Source organism: Eucyclogobius newberryi, unplaced genomic scaffold (assembly GCF_026437365.1).
Source record: "Eucyclogobius newberryi isolate DKJ021-1_F unplaced genomic scaffold, fEucNew1.0.hap1 SCAF_5, whole genome shotgun sequence".
Classification (NCBI taxonomy): domain Eukaryota; kingdom Metazoa; phylum Chordata; class Actinopteri; order Gobiiformes; family Gobiidae; genus Eucyclogobius; species Eucyclogobius newberryi.
In genome coordinates, this window is record NW_027316167.1 from 41,423,993 (window position 1) to 41,442,880 (window position 18,888).

Genomic DNA, 18,888 nt, shown 5'->3' on the forward strand with positions numbered 1-18,888 from the left:
CCCGCTGGTGCACAGGACCATGTGTGACCCGCTGGTGCACAGGACCATGTGTGACCCGCTGGTGCACAGGACCATGTGTGACATGCATCCCGCTGGTGCACAGGACCATGTGTGACATGCATCCCGCTGGTGCACAGGACCATGTGTGACAGAAGCAAAAGAAACAGACCAGTCATGGAAACCTAAGTTTTATTGTGAGAATAATGCAGAACGGGCCACGCCCATGGGCCACGCCCAGCCGCGACACGTTTGTTTACCGTTTTCAAAGTGTGACGTGACCTGGAAGTGTGGCACGTGCTGTGGGCGGCGCTGTGCTTGTACTTCCGGTGTGTTCGGAGTTCGGAGGTTGACGAGCAGCAGCGGAAGGAGCCGAGCGTGAGCCGAGCGGCGAATAATGGACCAAACGGCCACCGCGGCCACATTACCGTGCAACATCAGTAACAAGCAGGATTAGCACAACAGCCGCGCCACAGCAGCTGTTCCCGGTCTGACCGGCCCCGGGACCGTGCCCCGAGAGTCCGCCGCTCGTGAGACGTTTCAGCCGTGCGAAGGTGAGCTCAGCCCGGTGTTGCTCTGCAGCGGGACCGTGCGCAGCGCTCCGTGTTTCCTTCTGTGCTAATATTGTTGTAGCTAACGGAGCTAGTTTCCTTGTTGCGCTCTGGCTGTGGCCAAATCCCAGGCATCTGGCCCCAGTGGGCGTGCGCGTTCTGCTGCTGTTTGAACATGTCTGCGGCGTTTGAGTTCAATTCAACTGCAAATTATTGAACTCAATTATTATTAGTAATAAGTGGTTATGGAAGGGAAAGGCTGTGGTTCAGGCTGCAGTTATGGTTAATTCAATGTAGAATTATTATAGTTATTTGAGTGGTTGGATTTTACGTTCACAACTATTGTCTGTAAAATCAGATGTAGCATTACCCTTGTGTTATAACATACAGCTTACAACGCCTTTTATATTGTTCATATGTAACATTTGTACGTCATTTACTGGTTTAATGTATGACAAACCCCGCCTCCGGGCGAGATGCCTTGGGCTTGTGTACTTCCTCTGCATCTCCCGCTGTCACAGTCTCTCCTCTAACGTCACATTCTAAACCACTTTCTGATCAAAATAAACGGACACATTCTTGTCTTACATTTCTGAATTCGGCCCGTTGAAACACATCGAGTCGCGGGTGAAATGGCAGTTTGACAAAGGTCAGCGGTGGCATGTTTGGAAGCTGCGATGCTAAAGTGGCTAATGCTTATTTTGTTCCCAAATGGATGAAAACAGAACAAATGAGGAAAGACATGAGTGACAACTCCACACAGGACATGTCCCACCTGAAGGCCTAAGACATCTGACACTGCAGGACATTAAAGCTGTGGATGTGGACCTTTCACATCATCCACTATTATACTATTTATCTTAGCCTTACTTAGTTTATTTATTACTTCATTATTGCCATGTAACAATGATTCACTCTGTCAGATATTGTAAATGTAAAGTTTTTTGCACAGAACTTCATTTTAACTTTTAGAACGTTGCACTCGTTCACTTTGTCTTAAACATAAATGATTATAGTGGTTTAACGTCATCATTTATGAGGAATACTGTGACAAAGCGCTCGCTCGCCCGTCCCTCTTGTCAAACAGAACTCACGATGGACAAATACAGCTCTTTCCTCATCCACTGTCAGAGCCGTGTCCCCCCGGGGCCTGGGGCCCGGACTTCAACCTCATTATGTTTCTGTTTCATGATGCAACAGATTCACTTTTACACATGATTTTCTTGTTCTGTTTGTGATGAACCTTTTCCATAAGAAAACTGTCCCTGATCATAACAATTATTCTTTTCATCATTATAATAGTGCGTTTAGATTGTGAATAACGATATACATATTATTCTATTACCACTTTAGTTGATGCTCATCTCAAAAATGTATTTGATGTTATTCATTTTAAAATATGACTAATAAGCTTAATTAAACAGGACGGATGAGATGGGGGTGAGAGAGAAGAGAGGACATACAGTGAATTGTGGGATTCAGGATTCAAACTGGCGACGCTGCGGCCGGCTGCACTTGGAGCCTGGCATATGTGCTGTGCCTTAACCACTCCACCACCGGGGGCAGCACTGATGTGATTCATTGATTCACTTGTTTTAACTGAACTCCAGATTGTAGATAACGTTTTGGCAGTTTATCAGGAACGTGCTGTAAATGTTTATTGCTGTTTGAATATTTTCTGTTCTTTGCTGTTAAAACGGAGTCATTGTTCTATTCTGAGCTGATGTTTGCTTTGTTGGCCGACGGTGGAGGCAGTTGTTGTTGGGAGATGCCACACTGGGGGTCCGTCTCTGGCAGGCTCCCTCTCACGATGATCTTTGACTGAAGGTTAATGGCTCCACACACAGAAGCAGGACTCTTCAGACCTGCTTCACATCTTTGCAGTTCTCGTATCACAAGAAAAGTGAGATTGGAGCCGGTAATGCAAAGCTGTCCATTCGATCACACATAGTTGGACGTCCCTGTCTGTGGTGGACGTCCCTGGCTGTGGTGGACGTCCCTGGCTGTGGTGGACGTCCCTGGCTGTGGTGGACGTCCCTGGCTGTGGCTGGCTGCGGTGGACGTCCCTGGCTGCGGTGGACGTCCCTGGCTGTGGTGGACGTCCCTGGCTGTGGTGGACGTCCCTGGCTGTGGCTGGCTGCGGTGGACGTCCCTGGCTGCGGTGGACGTCCCTGTCTGCGGTGGACGTCCCTGTCTGCGGTGGACGTCCCTGTCTGCGGTGGACGTCCCTGTCTGCGGTGGACGTCCCTGGCTGTGGTGGACGTCTCTGGCTGTGGCTGGCTGCGGTGGACGTCCCTGGCTGCGGTGGACGTCCCTGGCTGCGGTGGACGTCCCTAGCTGCGGTGGACGTCCCTGGCTGTGGTGGACGTCCCTGGCTGTGGCTGGCTGCGGTGGACGTCCCTGGCTGTGGTGGACGTCCCTGGCTGCGGTGGACGTCCCTGGCTGTGGTGGACGTCCCTGGCTGTGGCTGGCTGTGGTGGACGTCTCTGGCTGTGGCTGGCTGCGGTGGACGTCCCTGGCTGTGGTGGACGTCCCTGGCTGTGGCTGGCTGCGGTGGACGTCCCTGGCTGTGGTGGACGTCCCTGGCTGAGCAGATAGGGACAGTTTGAACGTGTCTTAAGTGAACTGCACCGGCCCTTTTAAGGGGTCCGAGGTTGGACCCTGGAGTAGACCACTTTGGGCTCCCACAAAGACGTGCTTGGACAAGAGACAAGGCAGACACGGCAGAAGCAGATATAAACGCAAATAATCATTTCTGTCCAAACGCTGAGTTGATCTTGTGTTAAACCTTGTGCCGTATTCAGTGTAAGTTTATTTGTCGACATCAAACGTAGCTAAACTCGTGCACATGAACCATCAGCATTTCCTGTTTATCGAAATGTTTTCTGTGCATAATTGTTGACCTTTATTTCACCAGGAAAGTCCCACTGAGATGTCCCGTCTCTGTGTTCGGGGAGTCCTGGCCCCAGGGGGCGGAGCCTAGTCTATGTCTTTGTGATAACATTGTCCAAAGAGATCAGCCTCAGGATTAAAACGTGTCATTCAGGTACAATTTAGATTTGATGAAGAAAACATTTGTCATGTGACGAGCAAGAAACGTTCCAGAGCCGATTGTCTGTGGCATCAAGGCCCTTTAATTACACATGATTCAGATGTTCATTAGTGTCACCACTGCTTTGCTGTACCTGAGTTCAGATGGCTGTGATTGACAGGTGTCTTAACCAATCAGGGACACGCATGGTCTGTCCGTATCAAAGCAAACATGACTTAAGGAGGAAAAATATTGTAGATTTCTGCTGAATCAATGAGTGAAACATAAAACACTGATAATCTTGAGGCGAGAGAAGTCTGAACGACCAATGAACTCAACCCGTCTGATTGCACCATACGTTCTTAGTTTGGCTGAAGGCGTGACATAGGGCGACCAGGTGACGGACGGTGACCTCTGTGACCTCTGTGACCTCTGACCAGCAGCTCATTTCACCTCAGACTCATTCATGATGTGAGGATTCATCTGCATCATCAAGTGCAGAGTGGAAATTATTCTAATTGGTCAAATGTTGGAGAGTTGTAAGAACAAAAAAAAAACAATATTAATCTAAACTAAAACTAAATACTCATTTGTATTGATACGTGGTGCTCGTGGCAGGGCAGTTCCAGCTCCTGCCTCACCAGAAGGAAGGTTCCACCCCACTTTGGACTTGTGAACCTTTGGACTTGAGTGAACCTTTGGACTTGAGTGAACCTTTGGACTTGTGAACCTTTGGACTTGTGAACCTTTGGACTTGTGAACCTTTGGACTTGTAACCCTTTGGACTTGTGAACCTTTGGACTTGTGAACCTTTGGACTTGTAACCCTTTGGACTTGTGAACCTTTGGACTTGTAACCCTTTGGACTTGTGAACCTTTGGACTTGTGAACCTTTGGACTTGTGAGCCTTTGGACTTGTGAACCTTTGAACTTGTGACCCTTTGGACTTGTGACCCTTTGGACTTGTGAACCTTTGGACTTGTGGGCAGCCACCAGAAGGAAGTCCTCCCACCGTCCACAGACTTGCTTGAGTGAGACAGAATTGGCTCTGGTGAATGAATGTGAGAGTGAATGTTTGTGTGTCTCTGTGTTGACCCTGTTACAAATGAAGGCATAAAGCGGAAAATTCAGATCACGCATATTTCTTATGATCAAATGAGGGCATAAAGTGGAGGATTGGAGATGTTCCCTTGTTATTTTCATATACACAGTACAACATGAGCCTCCTGTAGCAGCTGGAGCACTAAACGTGACGAGCCCCAGTGTCTTCTGCTCCTGCACATTTTACAGACTGACTACATCCCAATGCCGTCTGCACCTTCACTTTAGCCTATGAGGAACTTTCGGACTAGCGAACATTCGGACCAGTGAACCTTCGGACCAGTGAACCTTCGGACTAGCGAACCTTCGGACTAGTGAACCTTTAAAACCTTCGGACTAGCGAACCTTCGGACTAGCGAACCTTCGGACTAGCGAACCTTCGGACTAGCGAACCTTCGGACTAGCGAACCTTCGGACTAGTGAACCTTCGGACTAGTGAACCTTCGGACCAGTGAACCTTCGGACCAGTGAACCTTCGGACCAGTGAACCTTCGGACCAGCGAACCTTCGGACTAGTGAACCTTTAAAACCTTCGGACCAGTGAACCTTCGGACCAGCGAACCTTCGGACTAGTGAACCTTTAAAACCTTCGGACCAGTGAACCTTCGGACCAGCGAACCTTCGGACTAGTGAACCTTTAAAACCTTCGGACTAGCGAACCTTCGGACTAGCGAACCTTCGGACTAGCGAACCTTCGGACTAGCGAACCTTCGGACTAGTGAACCTTCGGACCAGTGAACCTTCGGACCAGCGAACCTTCGGACTAGTGAACCTTTAAAACCTTCGGACCAGCGAACCTTCGGACCAGCGAACCTTCGGACCAGCGAACTTTCGGACCAGCGACCTTTTGGACTAGTGAACCTTTAAAACCTTCGGACTAGTGAACCTTCGGACCAGCGAACCACCAGCGAACCTTCGGACCAGCGAACTTTCGGACCAGCGAACTTTCGGACTAGTGAACCTTTAAAACCTTCGGACTAGCGAACCTTTGGACTCGTGGGGGGTAACCAGCTGGAGCGTGGCGGGAGCGTGGCGGGAGCGTGGCGGGAGCATAGGGAGAGTAGGGAGTGGTCTTATCGCGCTGTCGTGTGTCGTCTCGTTGCTTTTATCTAAAGGGCTCGGCACACTTGCCCTTGAGAGTGAACACAGGGTTTTGATGCTTTAGTCAACACGAGCGTGAGTCAAGTAAACCCACACAAACAGTGTCCACGCCCACCTTTTCAGGGACTCAAACCAAAATACTACAACTGCAGGTGAAGTACACATATACTTGTTTGCCAACGCTTCCAGTGAGTTGTGCTGTTGGTGAGTGCGTCTGGGATATAATGATATAAAGATGATATAATGATGATGTAATGATGATGTAATGATGATGTGATGATGATGTGATGATGATGTGATGATGATGTGATGATGATGTGATGATGATGTGATGATCATGTGATGATCATGTGATGATCATGTGATGATCATGTGATGATGATGTGATGATCATGTGATGATGATGTGATGATGATGTGATGATCATGTGATGATGATGTGATGATGATGTGATGATGATGTGATGATGATGTGATGATGATGTGATGATGATGTGATGATCATGTGATGATCATGTGATGATCATGTGATGATGATGTGATGATGATGTGGTGATGATGTGGTGATGATGTGGTGATGATGTGATGATGATGTTATGAACTAGAAAATCTGCAATGGCTGAAGCCATTGCTGGAGTGTCTCTCTCCCTCTCTCTCTCCCTCTCTCCCCTTTTGCAAATTCTGCAAAAAGTACAAGTTTTTCACATGTCAAAAGTAATAGCACACCTACTACTGTGAAAGCGATCACAATGAGGTATAACATGTTGAAATCAGTTGAAGCGTTAAGGAGTGGAAACTGGCTAAATGGAAAATCATGGAAAATATAATAAAAAATATGTGAAATACAAGAACATATAGTGTCTGCGTGACATCACGCAGACACTCAATTAAGTTTTTACCAAACGACAGAAACCTGTTTTGTCCCGCGAGTGTGCTCGTGCTCGAGCGTGCGCGAGCGCGCGTGCGTGAACGGGCGTGCCCTTGGGCACACGTGATCTTCTGTTGACATAATAGTGTGTGCTGCTGACACGGCTCAGGCTTCAGCATGAGTCCAGCACACTGTCCACTGTAGACTGTCCACTATAGACTGTCCACTATAGACTGTCCACTATAGACTGTCCACTGTAGACTGTCTACTGTAGACTGTCCATTGAAGACTGACCACTGGGACCAGAAAGCTTCAAATCCAAACAATTCAGGCAACATTGTGATCAGCACATTTAGTTTGCTGTTACCTGGTTATTACACGCTTCATACCTTTTCAGTCTGTTTCCCTCACGCTGTTTCTGGGCCGGTGCCGCTTCGTGCCGGCTCGTGGTTTGGCTCCAGTTACAGAAATGAGAACCAGTTCCTGGATGAATACAAACATAAAAGTGACATATAATAGTTGGCACTTCCTAAAATAAATAATGGAGAAGGCAAAATAAAGTCAGACGTTAATCATCTTGTGTGTGTGTCCAGGTGTCCAGATGTGGAGGCCCCTGTCCTGCACGTGTTAGAGCTGCCCCTGTCCCATGAGAGTGTGCTCCGGGCGCTGCCACTGACCAGGGCTGTGGCTGCCCCAACATGGACCAGCAGAGGGACAAGTATGGAGAGCGGCCCTCCCGGAGCACCAAAGTGTCCCAGGGCAGCCGCAGCGGGCACCCCTCCAGGCCCTCGGGCTCCTCCAGCTCCTCGGGGGTGCTCATGGTCGGACCAAACTTCCGTGTGGGAAAGAAGATCGGCTGTGGGAACTTTGGTGAACTGAAGCTGGGTGAGTCTGGATCAGGGATGGTGGTTTAAAAGTCTTCTTTCTTTTTGAGCCTTGGAATTGATGTTCTCTAAATGTTTGAATACTTGATGTGGGATGTTAATATGATGCTAAATAGCTTTGAGCTTTTAACCATGTTAAAACATCATCAGAAACAGATCTGGTGTTTTATTTAGCTTCATTTACACTTTGATGAGTCTTCTTTAAAGTTCTCTTCATACGAGCCTCAAAAAACCCTCAGTTTCAAATGTTTGTAATTTGTGATGTCATAAGTCATTGCCAAACATTGGTTACACACACTGGAGCATATGGAGCTCTTTTCCTGACGTGAGAAATGCCAGACTGACATAAGTCATGAATGCTTTTTTAGACTAATTTAACTCAAGAGCAAGAGCATATTTAAGACAGGAGTGAGTTGTGGATTAAACTGAAAAAACCTCTGTTTCTCACAGGCAAGAACCTGTACACCAACGAGTACGTGGCCATCAAACTGGTGAGTCTGTCCTTCTATTAGAGCAGCAGGAGGAGCAGGAGGAGAGTCGTACAGAGGAGCAGGAGGAGAGTCGTACAGAGGAGCAGGAGGAGAGAGTCGTACAGAGGAGCGGGAGGAGAGAGTCGTACAGAGGAGCGGGAGGAGAGAGTCGTACAGAGGAGCGGGAGGGGAGAGTCGTACAGAGGAGCGGGAGGAGAGAGTCGTACAGAGGAGCGGGAGGAGAGAGTCGTACAGAGGAGCGGGAGGAGAGAGTCGTACAGAGGAGCGGGAGGAGAGAGTCGTACAGAGGAGCGGGAGGAGAGAGTCGTACAGAGGAGCGGGAGGAGAGAGTCGTACAGAGGAGCGGGAGGAGAGAGTCGTACAGAGGAGCGGGAGGAGAGAGTCGTACAGAGGAGCGGGAGGAGAGAGTCGTACAGAGGAGCCGGAGGAGAGAGAGGAGAGAGTCGTACAGAGGAGCGGGAGGAGAGAGTCGTACAGAGGAGCGGGAGGAGAGAGTCGTACAGAGGAGCGGGAGGAGAGAGTCGTACAGAGGAGCGGGAGGAGAGAGAGGAGAGAGTCGTACAGAGGAGCGGGAGGAGAGAGTCGTACAGAGGAGCGGGAGGAGAGAGTCGTACAGAGGAGCGGGAGGAGAGAGTCGTACAGAGGAGCGGGAGTAGAGAGTCGTACAGAGGAGCGGGAGGAGAGAGTCGTACAGAGGAGCGGGAGGAGAGAGTCGTACAGAGGAGCGGCAGGAGAGAGTCGTACAGAGGAGCGGGAGTAGAGAGTCGTACAGAGGAGCGGGAGGAGAGAGTCGTACAGAGGAGCGGGAGGAGAGAGTCGTACAGAGGAGCGGGAGGAGAGAGTCGTACAGAGGAGCGGGAGGAGAGAGTCGTACAGAGGAGCGGGAGGAGAGAGTCGTACAGAGGAGCGGGAGGAGAGAGTCGTACAGAGGAGCGGGAGGAGAGAGTCGTACAGAGGAGCGGGAGGAGAGTCGTACAGAGGAGCAGGAGGAGAGAGTCGTACAGAGGAGCAGGGAGGAGAACGAGGAGAGAAAGTCACCTGTGATGAGGAGGAGGAGGAGCAGGAGGAGGAGCTAGGTAGTGTCATTTCATAATCCTGTTCACGTCTTTGTCCTTCACAAAGCAGTTTGTTGTTGAGGTGAGCCAACAACAAACAAAAGTCAAGCCCCGCCCCTGAGCGTTACCATGGCGCTCGTCTCACAGAGATAACTGAGGCCAGGACTTGTGTCCACACCAACGTATCAAAGTCCAGTCTCCTCACAGCTCAGAAGCTGCTGGAACACCAGGGGCCACAGGGGGGCACACCAGGGGCCACAGGGGGGCACACCAGGGGCCACAGGGGGGCACACCAGGGGCCACAGGGGGGCACACCAGGGGCCACAGGGGGGCAGGGCCTGCTGGAACACCAGGGGCCACAGGGGGGCAGGGTCTGCTGGAACACCAGGGACCACAGGGGGGCAGTAGTGCAGACTCACGCTGCCTCCAGTGTCCTGTGTTTGTGAGAGTGAATATGGCACAGTCTGTGGAGCCTGCAGGGCCCCTCTGGAGCCCTCTGGAGCCCTCTGGAGCCTGCAGGGCCCCTCTGGTCTACACGTAACCCTGGTGTTTGCAGCAATACAGTCAATATTCACTGTATTATCTACATTTATTTTTATATCTACATTACCCACCTCTTCTTCTGTTTCTACTTCATTGAGAGTTATACATTCACAAAATGTGAAAATACATTCATATCCAATGTTTTATGTTGTTGTGTTGTCACTTTTCAGGAGCCAGTGAAATCGAGGGCCCCTCAGCTACATCTAGAATACCGCTTCTATAAAACGCTGGGAACCACAGGTAACATCATTTCTGTTCATTCAGGTCATGTTGTATGTTAGCTTTAGCCATTTTCACATAAGCTAATGGCTAACAGATGAGCAACATGAGGAATGGTGTCAAACGCAAAAGGAATACACAGAGTCTGAGCTCTAACGAGTCTGAGCTCTAACGAGTCTGAGCTCTAACGAGTTCAAACACCGACAGGAGGCGTGGTCAGACTGAGCCACCTGTTCAGAATCAGAGGGTTCTATTTCATCCCTACTGACCGCCAGAGGGCGGTGCTGAAGCACTGAATGTTCCCTTCGCACATGCGCAGTTCAAGTAGTTATACCAAATGAGTCACACCTGTGACCCTGGATGGCACCCAGAGGTAATATATTCCCCCGCCATCCATCACAAAGTCGCTTGAAGTCCTACTACCTTGTGGTTGGAGCTTCGGATTTTGCACTCCGAGGACTGCGACGATTTAATTTTCGCTGAAATTTACAGGTATTTCTTAAACTGCTATTTGTGTTACATTGCTGTGGATTGTTGGTGAAGGCAGGCGTACACGCACCCTCTCCCACGCCTCATAACGTTGTCTGATCGCATCCGTGCTATCTCTAACGGTGTTAGTAGCTTTATTTTACGCTGGTTGCGCCCCTACCTTAGTTGACCTCTCGCCCTCTGGCCGAGCGCCCCCTCCCAGATGCTCAAAACGCCTCTCTGAGCCCGCAGGCCCTGACGGTCCTGCAAAAAAAGACATCCAGAGTGGAGCAGCTATCGGCTAAATTAGAAGCGATCAAGTCCATGTTGCAGGCTCATCGCGTGGATTCCCCTGCTGCTGAGGCTGGATTTCCTTACCAATCCATGCCTACTCTTGCTCCGGAGGACGATGTTCTCTCCGTGGCAGCATCTGCCTCTAACTTTAGAGATGAGGCACCATCCTTCCATGGTTCTGGGGATGGTTCTTATGACTCTGCTCGAAGTTATAGTGGCTCAGGCGATAGCCCCATGCAGAATGTCCTGCGTAAAGCCCTGGGGCTTCTCCAGGTGGCGATTCCGCAGCCTGAGCAGCCCGGCTCTGCCAGTGCTTTTTTCAGGCAGGGACGTGCTCCTACGCCTTTTGTCGTGCTGCCGTCCACAGAGTATCTTTAAGAGATGCATGCCTGCTGGAGAGATCCGAGCGCTTTTTCGAGGCTCTCATCAGACGGACGGGTTCTGGCCGCTATGCATAAGCCATCGGCAGCCGGTCTAGATCGCATGCCTGCTGTTGAACCCGCCATTGCGTCTCTCATTGTTTCCACCTAAGAGGCATTACGCCAGGACATTAGATGTCCTCGGTCCCAATGTCGGGTGACTGACGACTTGATGACCAAGGCATTCATTTCTGGTGCGCGGGCTGGTCGCTTAGGCAATTCACTGGCTCATGTGATGCTGGCGCTCTCTTCCTCCCTTCAAGGGAGTGATGCCGCTGATACTGCTGCAAATATGTTTTGTGACACAGCGCTACAGGCTTTTGTGCTTATGACGAGGGAACTAGGCAGAGTTATGTCTTCCCTTGTTCAAGCCCGTCGACAGATCTGGCTTGCTCAGTCTCCCCTCACTGAGGCGTGCCGTAGGACCCTTCGCAGTGTGCCCGTGCAGCCCGGAGAGTTGTTTGGCTCCGCTGCCGTGGAAGGGTTAGAACGGACTGCTCTCGCCCGACAGACCAGGCAGCAACTTTCTGGCTTCAACAGAGCGGGGCCCACCCCTCGGTCTGTGAGACGCCAGACGGCTGGCCCTAGTTTTCAGTCACCTTCAGAGTTAATCTGGTGGGGTACACTACCCCCCAGAGGGTCCTGACAGGGGATTTCGCGGCATCCCACGCCAACCGGGACACCAGCCAAGACCTTCGGGTACTGGCCGCCGCCCCCCCAGGGCCCCGAGGGGCACGAAACTGAAACATTCAGGCCGGCCAGCGGATATTTTTCCAATCAGCAGCTCAGCTACAGCTGACCCATGGGTGGTTGCCACTTTGACTCATGGGTATCGACTGCAATTCCGACGCCAGCTACACATGTCAGGCCGGGTCAAGATGACTATGATCAGCGACCCGGCAAAAGCTCAAGCATTGACCGTGGAGCTATCCGTCCTCCTGGCCAAGGGTGCTATCGAGGGAGTAGATCCTCTGTTGCAACCCGGAGGCTACTACTCCACGTATTTTCTCGTGCCCAAAAAGACGGATTTCGTCCCGTTTGGATCTCAGGGGACTCAACCATTTCCTCAAGGTGTTGCCATTCCACATGCTCACCACAGGAGAGGTTCTTCAGTCACTCACAGACGGGGAGTGGTTCACGTCTGTAGATCTCGAAGATGCCTACTTCCATGTGCCCATTGCACCTCAACATCGGCAGTTTCTCAGGTTTGCCTATCTAGGCAGCCATTGGCAATTCCGGGTGCTCCTATTCGGACTCTCCCTTTCCCCGAGAGTGTTCACACGATGTGTGAAAGCAGCCCTTGCGCCTTTGCAGGCCAACGGACTGAAAGTCCCACCATATCTGGACGACTGGCTAATTTGCGCTCCATCCCGAGCGCAAGTCATCCGGGATACAGCTCGCCTGCTGGCTCATGTGACCCAGCTGGGCTTCAGAGTGAATATGGGGAAGAGCAACCTGGTCCCATCCCAGAGGGCCACATTTCTGGGAATAGAGTTAAATACTGTGTCGATGAAGGCTTGTCCATCACTTCGTCGGCTGGACGACATTCAAAATACGGTCTCTCGTTTCGGGCCTGGCAGTCGGCACCCTTTCATCGAGTTTCTTCAACTTGTGGGGAAGCTGACCTCCGTTACACGCATTGTGCCCCTCGGCCTCCTGTCATTGCGTCCTCTGCAGCGGTGGCTGAACAGTTTCCACCTGGACGCTACACGGCACCGAAGGCGAACGCTTCGGGTGACGTGGCAGTGCTTGCATGCACTGGCCCCATGGAGGGACAAGCAGTACTTGGCGGGGTCCCCATGGGCTTGGTGGTGTGTTGCAGGGAGGTGGTTACCACAGACTCCTGCAGCACAGGATAGTCCAAGGGATGTGGTCTCAGAGGGATCGCTTGTATCACATCAATGTTTTAGAACTGCGTGCTGCTCATCTGGCTTCAGCCTCAGGCATTTCCTGCCACACCTGAGAGGGAAACATATTCTGGTTTGGTCGGACAACACCTCCATGGTTTATCACATCAACCATCAGGGAGGTGTGCGATCGGCTCGGCTCCTCGAGGTGTCTCGCAATCTGTTGAGATGGGCTGCTCCTCGTATCTGCCGGGAGAAAGCAATTCCGTGGCAGACTTTCTTTCACGGGAGCAACCCCTTCCAGGAGGGTGGTCCCTCCACCCCGAGGTGGTGCACACGATTTGGGGTCTTTTTGGTCAGGCGCAAGTAGATTTGTTCGCCTCAGAAGAGTCGACCCACTGCCCGCTATGGTTCTCCCTCGCAAGGCCCTGAGGCCATGCGCTGGCACACGCATGGCCTCAGGGCCTTCTGTACGCGTTTCCTCCTCTTCCACTGATTTGGCCCACCCTACAGAGGGTCCTTCAAGAGGGTCAAAGGCTATTGCTGAAAGCCCCGTGCTGGCAAAGACGTAAACACTGCCATGCGCCGCTGTCAATAGCGCACATGGACCCTAATTAGCATGCGTCTTCCGGGCATAAGTTGAAGCCGGCGAAATAAGTTTAAAGATGCGAGAGACAGGAGCGCCTCGTACGTGTCGAGCTGCGCGGAACCGTGTATCCACATGTGAACACTGAAGCTGCAACCGGTAAGATCGCTGGTTTTATCTGAACTGTTTTAAGCTGTGGCCGCCGCGTGCAATGTTGTGATGGTTAATGTGCTGCGTGTTAAAGGGGCGGGGTCAGCGTGGTCTTTGGTCTGGGTGTAAATATGAATGAAATAACTTAAGTGTTATGTTGTGGTGTGATATATTTGGCATTAAGTAAATACAAAGTAAAGTCAAAGTAATATTGCTTAATTGCTGCATTCATTAATTGGAGTTTATATTTTGTAATTGTATTTTGTATTTGTATTCTACAGTTAAATATGGTCTGGTGTTTAATGCTGCTAATATGATGTATTATTTTGATTTGTTGTGTAAAATATTTTCATATTCTACTTTTGACACTGCTAAGTTGATGCTTTATAGTGATTCAAGTTGACATTTATGCTAGTTTTTGTAACTGTTATTTTACACTGTGACTTAATTATTTACACTGGTGTTTTGTCTGTTTGAAGGTTTTATCTGACTTTTGATGCCAATGGATCTGAACATTAAAGATGGAAATGTGTCTAAAGGCAAAACATTGTATCAGATGAAACAGCTACTTTGACCCTTGACCCAGACTGACTCTGTCAACAATACTCAACATGCTCTTGTTGTTGAGTTGAGTCTTAGCTAGTAGCTTGTGATTTGTAAGTTGTAACTTCTGTTAAAAACAGTGAATAAAGCAGACAAGTTGAGTTTATTTCACTCTGCAGTTAAGCCTTGTGTTTGATAGTTGTCCTTGTACAAGTGTCTTCAACTTAATTTAGCCAAGTGTCTTGTGTTATGCTGTTGTAACATTATGCAAATATGGCATGGTTTAGGTCCGGATCTAATGAGTCCGGACCTAAACCTAAACCTCTGGATTCGAATCCGGACTTGAACCTGAACGCGGGTTTAGGTCTGCATCCCTAGATGAAAGCTGTTTTCCCAGTGGTGTTCTGCCCACGGTGAGTTCTGTGCCTCTTATCTTGGAGTTTCTCCAATCTCTCCTTGATGATGGCCGGTCCCCGTCGACCCTGAAAGTATATGTTGCTGCCATATCTTGTAATCATGATTTGGTCAACAATCGTACTGTGAGGAGTCATAACTTGGTTTCACTTTTTTTACGGGGAGCTCGTAGGTTGCGGCCCTCCGTCGCTCCACGTGCCCCAATATGGGACTTGTCAGTGGTGTTAGATTCCCTCTGCCAACCTCCATTTGAACCCTTGGCACAGGCGGACATTAAATGGCTGTCTGGGAAGACTGCATACTTGTCGGCCATGATCTCCGCGAAAAGAGTCAGTGAGTTACATGCCCTTTCGGTCAGTCCCACATGTCTCAGATAGAGCTCGGATGACTCTGGTGTCACCTTATGGCCAAATCCGACGTTTCTGCCCAAGGTGTTGTCCTGCGCTCATTGCAACCGGCCTTTGAGTTTGGCTCGGTATGAGCCTCCAGCTGGAGAAGGCAGGGACAGGCTCCGGTCATTGTGCCCAGTGAGGGCATTGCAGGCCTATATTGCGGCAACTGCAGACATAAGGTGCTCAGACCAGCTATTCGTATGCTACGGTGGTGCTAAGAAGGGCTGTCCACTATCCAGACAGCGTCTTTCGCATTGGGTTGTCGATGTGATACGCCGTGCTTACGGTGTGGCAGGACTCCCCCCACCGCCCGGCGTGAGGGCTCATTCCACCAGAGGCGTCTCCACTTCCTGGGCTGCCATGAAGGGTGTTCCATTGGGAACTATATGCGAGGCTGCATCTTGGACTGGGCCGGGCACTTTCGCCAGATTCTACAGCGTCAATGTAGCTGCTCCACATCCTCTTGGTTCTCCAGGAATCCCCGGGTCCTTCTCAGTGAGGTATGTGCTTGGGATTCTTCGTGACATAGCTGGTATTATGTCATTCAGTGCTTCAGCACCGCCCTCTGGTGGTCAGTAGGGATGATATAGAACGAAAGTTACATATGTAACTACGGTTCTATGAATCCCGGATGACCGCCAGAGGCGCTCTGTCACTCCAAATCCTTGCGGTTTTGCGAGAAGATTCTGAGAATGGAGTGATGGATGGCTGGGGAATATATTACCTCTGGGGCGTACCCCGCCTAAGGCCCGAAGTCACTGGGATAGGCTCCAGTCACCCGCGACCCCGAAAGGGAACAAGCGGTAGAAAATGGATGGATGGATGGAATCCTGTGTTTTGAGCTTTGGATAAAACACATAGTTTGAGCAGACGTTTAACAAAGCTGAAGATTTGGCGGCCGACGCGGCGCAGTGACCAATCAGAGACGCTCCAGTGACGTGTTCACGCCTTTGACTGTCCAGAAGAAGGACCAGAACAAACCCACCAGTAAAAATCATCCAGACAGAAATGATGATATTCGTACACTCTGGTCACCTCTGAAGTATCTGGACCCTGATAGGCTCTCGGGCCAATCACCTCAAACACACCGAAGCCACGCCCTCAACCTGGTCTGCCATCACCAAGGGAACAGCCACACAGGGAAACACAACCATCTCTGAGCACGTGCGCTGGGCGCCTCAGATGTGAGGCTGCTGGTCAGTTTATCATTCAGACGCGTGTCCAGGGGGTCCAGGGCGTAGAGGGCGTACAGGGGGTCCGGGCGTACAGGGGGTCCGGGGCGTACAGGGGGTCCGGGGCGTACAGGGGGTCCGGGGCGTACAGCGGGTCCGGGGCGAGAGTCCGTCAGTCGTTTAGTTTGTTGATTAAAACACTTTCAACTGATTAAATATTTAGTTGAGATTCTAATTTTTTGTTTGGACCACAGCAGACAGGAGAACATGTGTTTGGATGAGTCCCTAAACGTGGCCTTTAACCTTTAACAGTCGAGCGGATCAAGCGCTTCATCCTTAACACTCGGGACAATTTACATTACATGAAATATGTTTTCATCTGATGTGAAAATCTGTTTGCACCTCATCTGACCTGCTGCAGGGTCTAGAGTGGTCTGGATTTGCTTGTTCTCCGTGTGCTTGAGCGTGTTAGCAGAGCGGCCCCACAGAGCGGCCCCACAGAGCGGCCCCACAGAGCGGCCCCACAGAGTCCAGTCCAGAGCCCTTCATCTCCTTTAAAATGCACATTCATCATCTGTTTGTAATCCACCACGTGCACCTCCACAAGTGCATGAAGAGCTGCGCGGCCCTCGGAGCTGCGTGGCCCTCAGAGCAGCTGCGTGGCCCTCAGAGCAGCTGCGTTGCCCTCAGAGCAGCTGCGTGGCCCTCAGAGCAGCTGCGTGGCCCTCAGAGCAGCTGCGTGGCCCTCAGAGCAGCTGCGTGGCCCTCAGAGCAGCTGCGTGGCCCTCAGAGCAGCTGCGTGACCCTCAGAGCTGCGTGGCCCTCAGAGCTGCCCTCAGAGCTGCGTGGTCAGACAGAGGATTTAATGACTATTGTTTTCAGAGGCAGCGGTTGGAAAAGGCCAACTGTGCGGAAACTCATTAAATATTTAGAGTACGGCTCTGCTCAGCACTGACCCGCCTGTGTCCTGGTCTCAGCACTGACCCGCCTGTGTCCTGGTCTCAGCACTGACCCGCCTGTGTCCTGGTCTCAGCACTGACCCGCCTGTGTCCTGGTCTCAGCACTGACCCGCCTGTGTCCTGGTCTCAGCACTGACCCGCCTGTGTCCTCGCCCCAGCACTGACCCGCCTGTGTCCTCGCCCCAGCACTGACCCGCCTGTGTCCTCGCCCCAGCACTGACCTGCCTGTGTCCTCGCCCCAGCACTGACCCGCCTGTGTCCTCGCCCCAGCACTGACCCGCCTGTGTCCTCACCTCAGCACTGACCCGCCTGTGTCCTCGCCTCGTGGCCTCCTTTTCCTGGCCACGCCTTAGCGGGCCGGTGTGGTGGTCTGGGCGTGGCCCGCACTGGCTTGTAATGAATGAATGTGGTCACGCTCGGATGCTCAGGTGCTTTTGTCACGAGACGTTAGTAGAAATGAAGCGTTACCGTGGAAATATCCCGTTGAGTTTTACCAGGCCGACATGTAAACACACAAATGTACTGGAGCTGGGTAAACACACAAATGTACTGGAGCTCTGTAATGTAATGTATTGAGCTGTTAAAGGTATTTCCAGCTCAGCCTGATGATGAAACCCGACACCAGTGAAGAGCGCCTCATACACAGACGTGACCCGGCTCCTTCTGAGCAGGATTCAGGCTCCTCGCAACCACGGCCTGTTCTGATGGCATATCGTCATCATGTCTTTTAATTTGTGATCTACTGTAATCAGTGTAGAGTATTAGGTATTTTATAAACTGTTTAATATCAGGTTAATGAAAGGATAAAGCAAGAAAAGCATTCACACTTTCTGGATGTTCTTAGAGCCACTATCGAAAAGCCTTTAGTATCAGGCCCTAAACATTAAGCATGTTCCCTCCGTGAGGGTTTGGCCCGTAGGCCGGGCCGGGCGGGGCAGCGTGGAATGAGGAAGAGGCGTGTCCTGTCCACACTGAGCAGCACTCTCAATGATTGGTCGTCTTCTGCTTTCATCATTATCTTTCCAAACTCAGTGCTGAGGAGCGTGATCTCAGTCTTACAGAGCAGATTACAGAGCTCCAGTACATTTGTGTGTTTACCCAGCAGCCTCAGCTCTGCCCCGCCCCCTGCGCCGCTCACATGGTTCACCTTGGACCTGAACATCATTAATCTGGAGGCAAAATAAACCCATGGGCTGATTGAAAGATTTTGGAGAAATATCTACTTGGCATTTTTCTGACAAACACTGTGATTAGGATTTGATTTGTGATTTTGGTTTTGATTGTAGGGTTGAAAAATTCCGTTCTAATTTCACATTTAAAATTTGATCACAACTCACAAACTTTAAAGAGAAGACTGAAACAAACATTTGCAGCAGTTATTACTTTAGTATTTCTTTGTTGGCCGTGGCTGCAGAGCCGCGGCGCGGTCAATTGGCCCAGCAGTTCCAGGAACCGCGGCACTGCCATATAGCCTCATGCCTAACCCTGACCCTCACCCTGAAACTCACCCTGACCCTGACACTAACCCTCACCCTCACCCTCACCCTGAAACTCACCCTGACCCTGACACTAACCCTCACCCTCACCCTCACCCTGACCCTGACCCTCACCCTGACCCTGACCCTAACCCTGACCCTGACCCTCACCCTGACCCTCACCCTGACCCTCACCCTAACCCTAACCCTGACCCTCACCCTGACCCTAACCCTCACCCTAACCCTGACCCTAACCCGGCGCGGTCAAATAGCGCTGCAGTTTCAGGAGCCGCGGCACAAAACAACATGTCAGTTTGGGCTCTGTGAACA

The 18,888-nt window shown here is 51.0% G+C and overlaps 1 protein-coding gene across 4 annotated transcripts in view; it reads left to right on the plus strand.

The window, feature by feature from the left end:
* The first annotated feature begins 318 nt into the window (after window positions 1–318).
* The window catches only part of csnk1g1 (casein kinase 1, gamma 1), a 50,827-nt gene continuing 32,257 nt past the window's right edge, over window positions 319–18,888 (plus strand). For all 4 annotated transcript variants that reach the window (XM_072464866.1, XM_072464867.1, XM_072464868.1 and 1 more), the window contains exons 1-4: window positions 319–551; window positions 7,241–7,532; window positions 7,982–8,022; window positions 9,791–9,860. In XM_072464866.1, coding sequence (XP_072320967.1) covers window positions 7,346–7,532; window positions 7,982–8,022; window positions 9,791–9,860 — 298 coding nt within the window. In that variant the 5' untranslated portion in view covers window positions 319–551; window positions 7,241–7,345. The remainder of the gene's footprint in view (window positions 552–7,240; window positions 7,533–7,981; window positions 8,023–9,790; window positions 9,861–18,888) is intronic.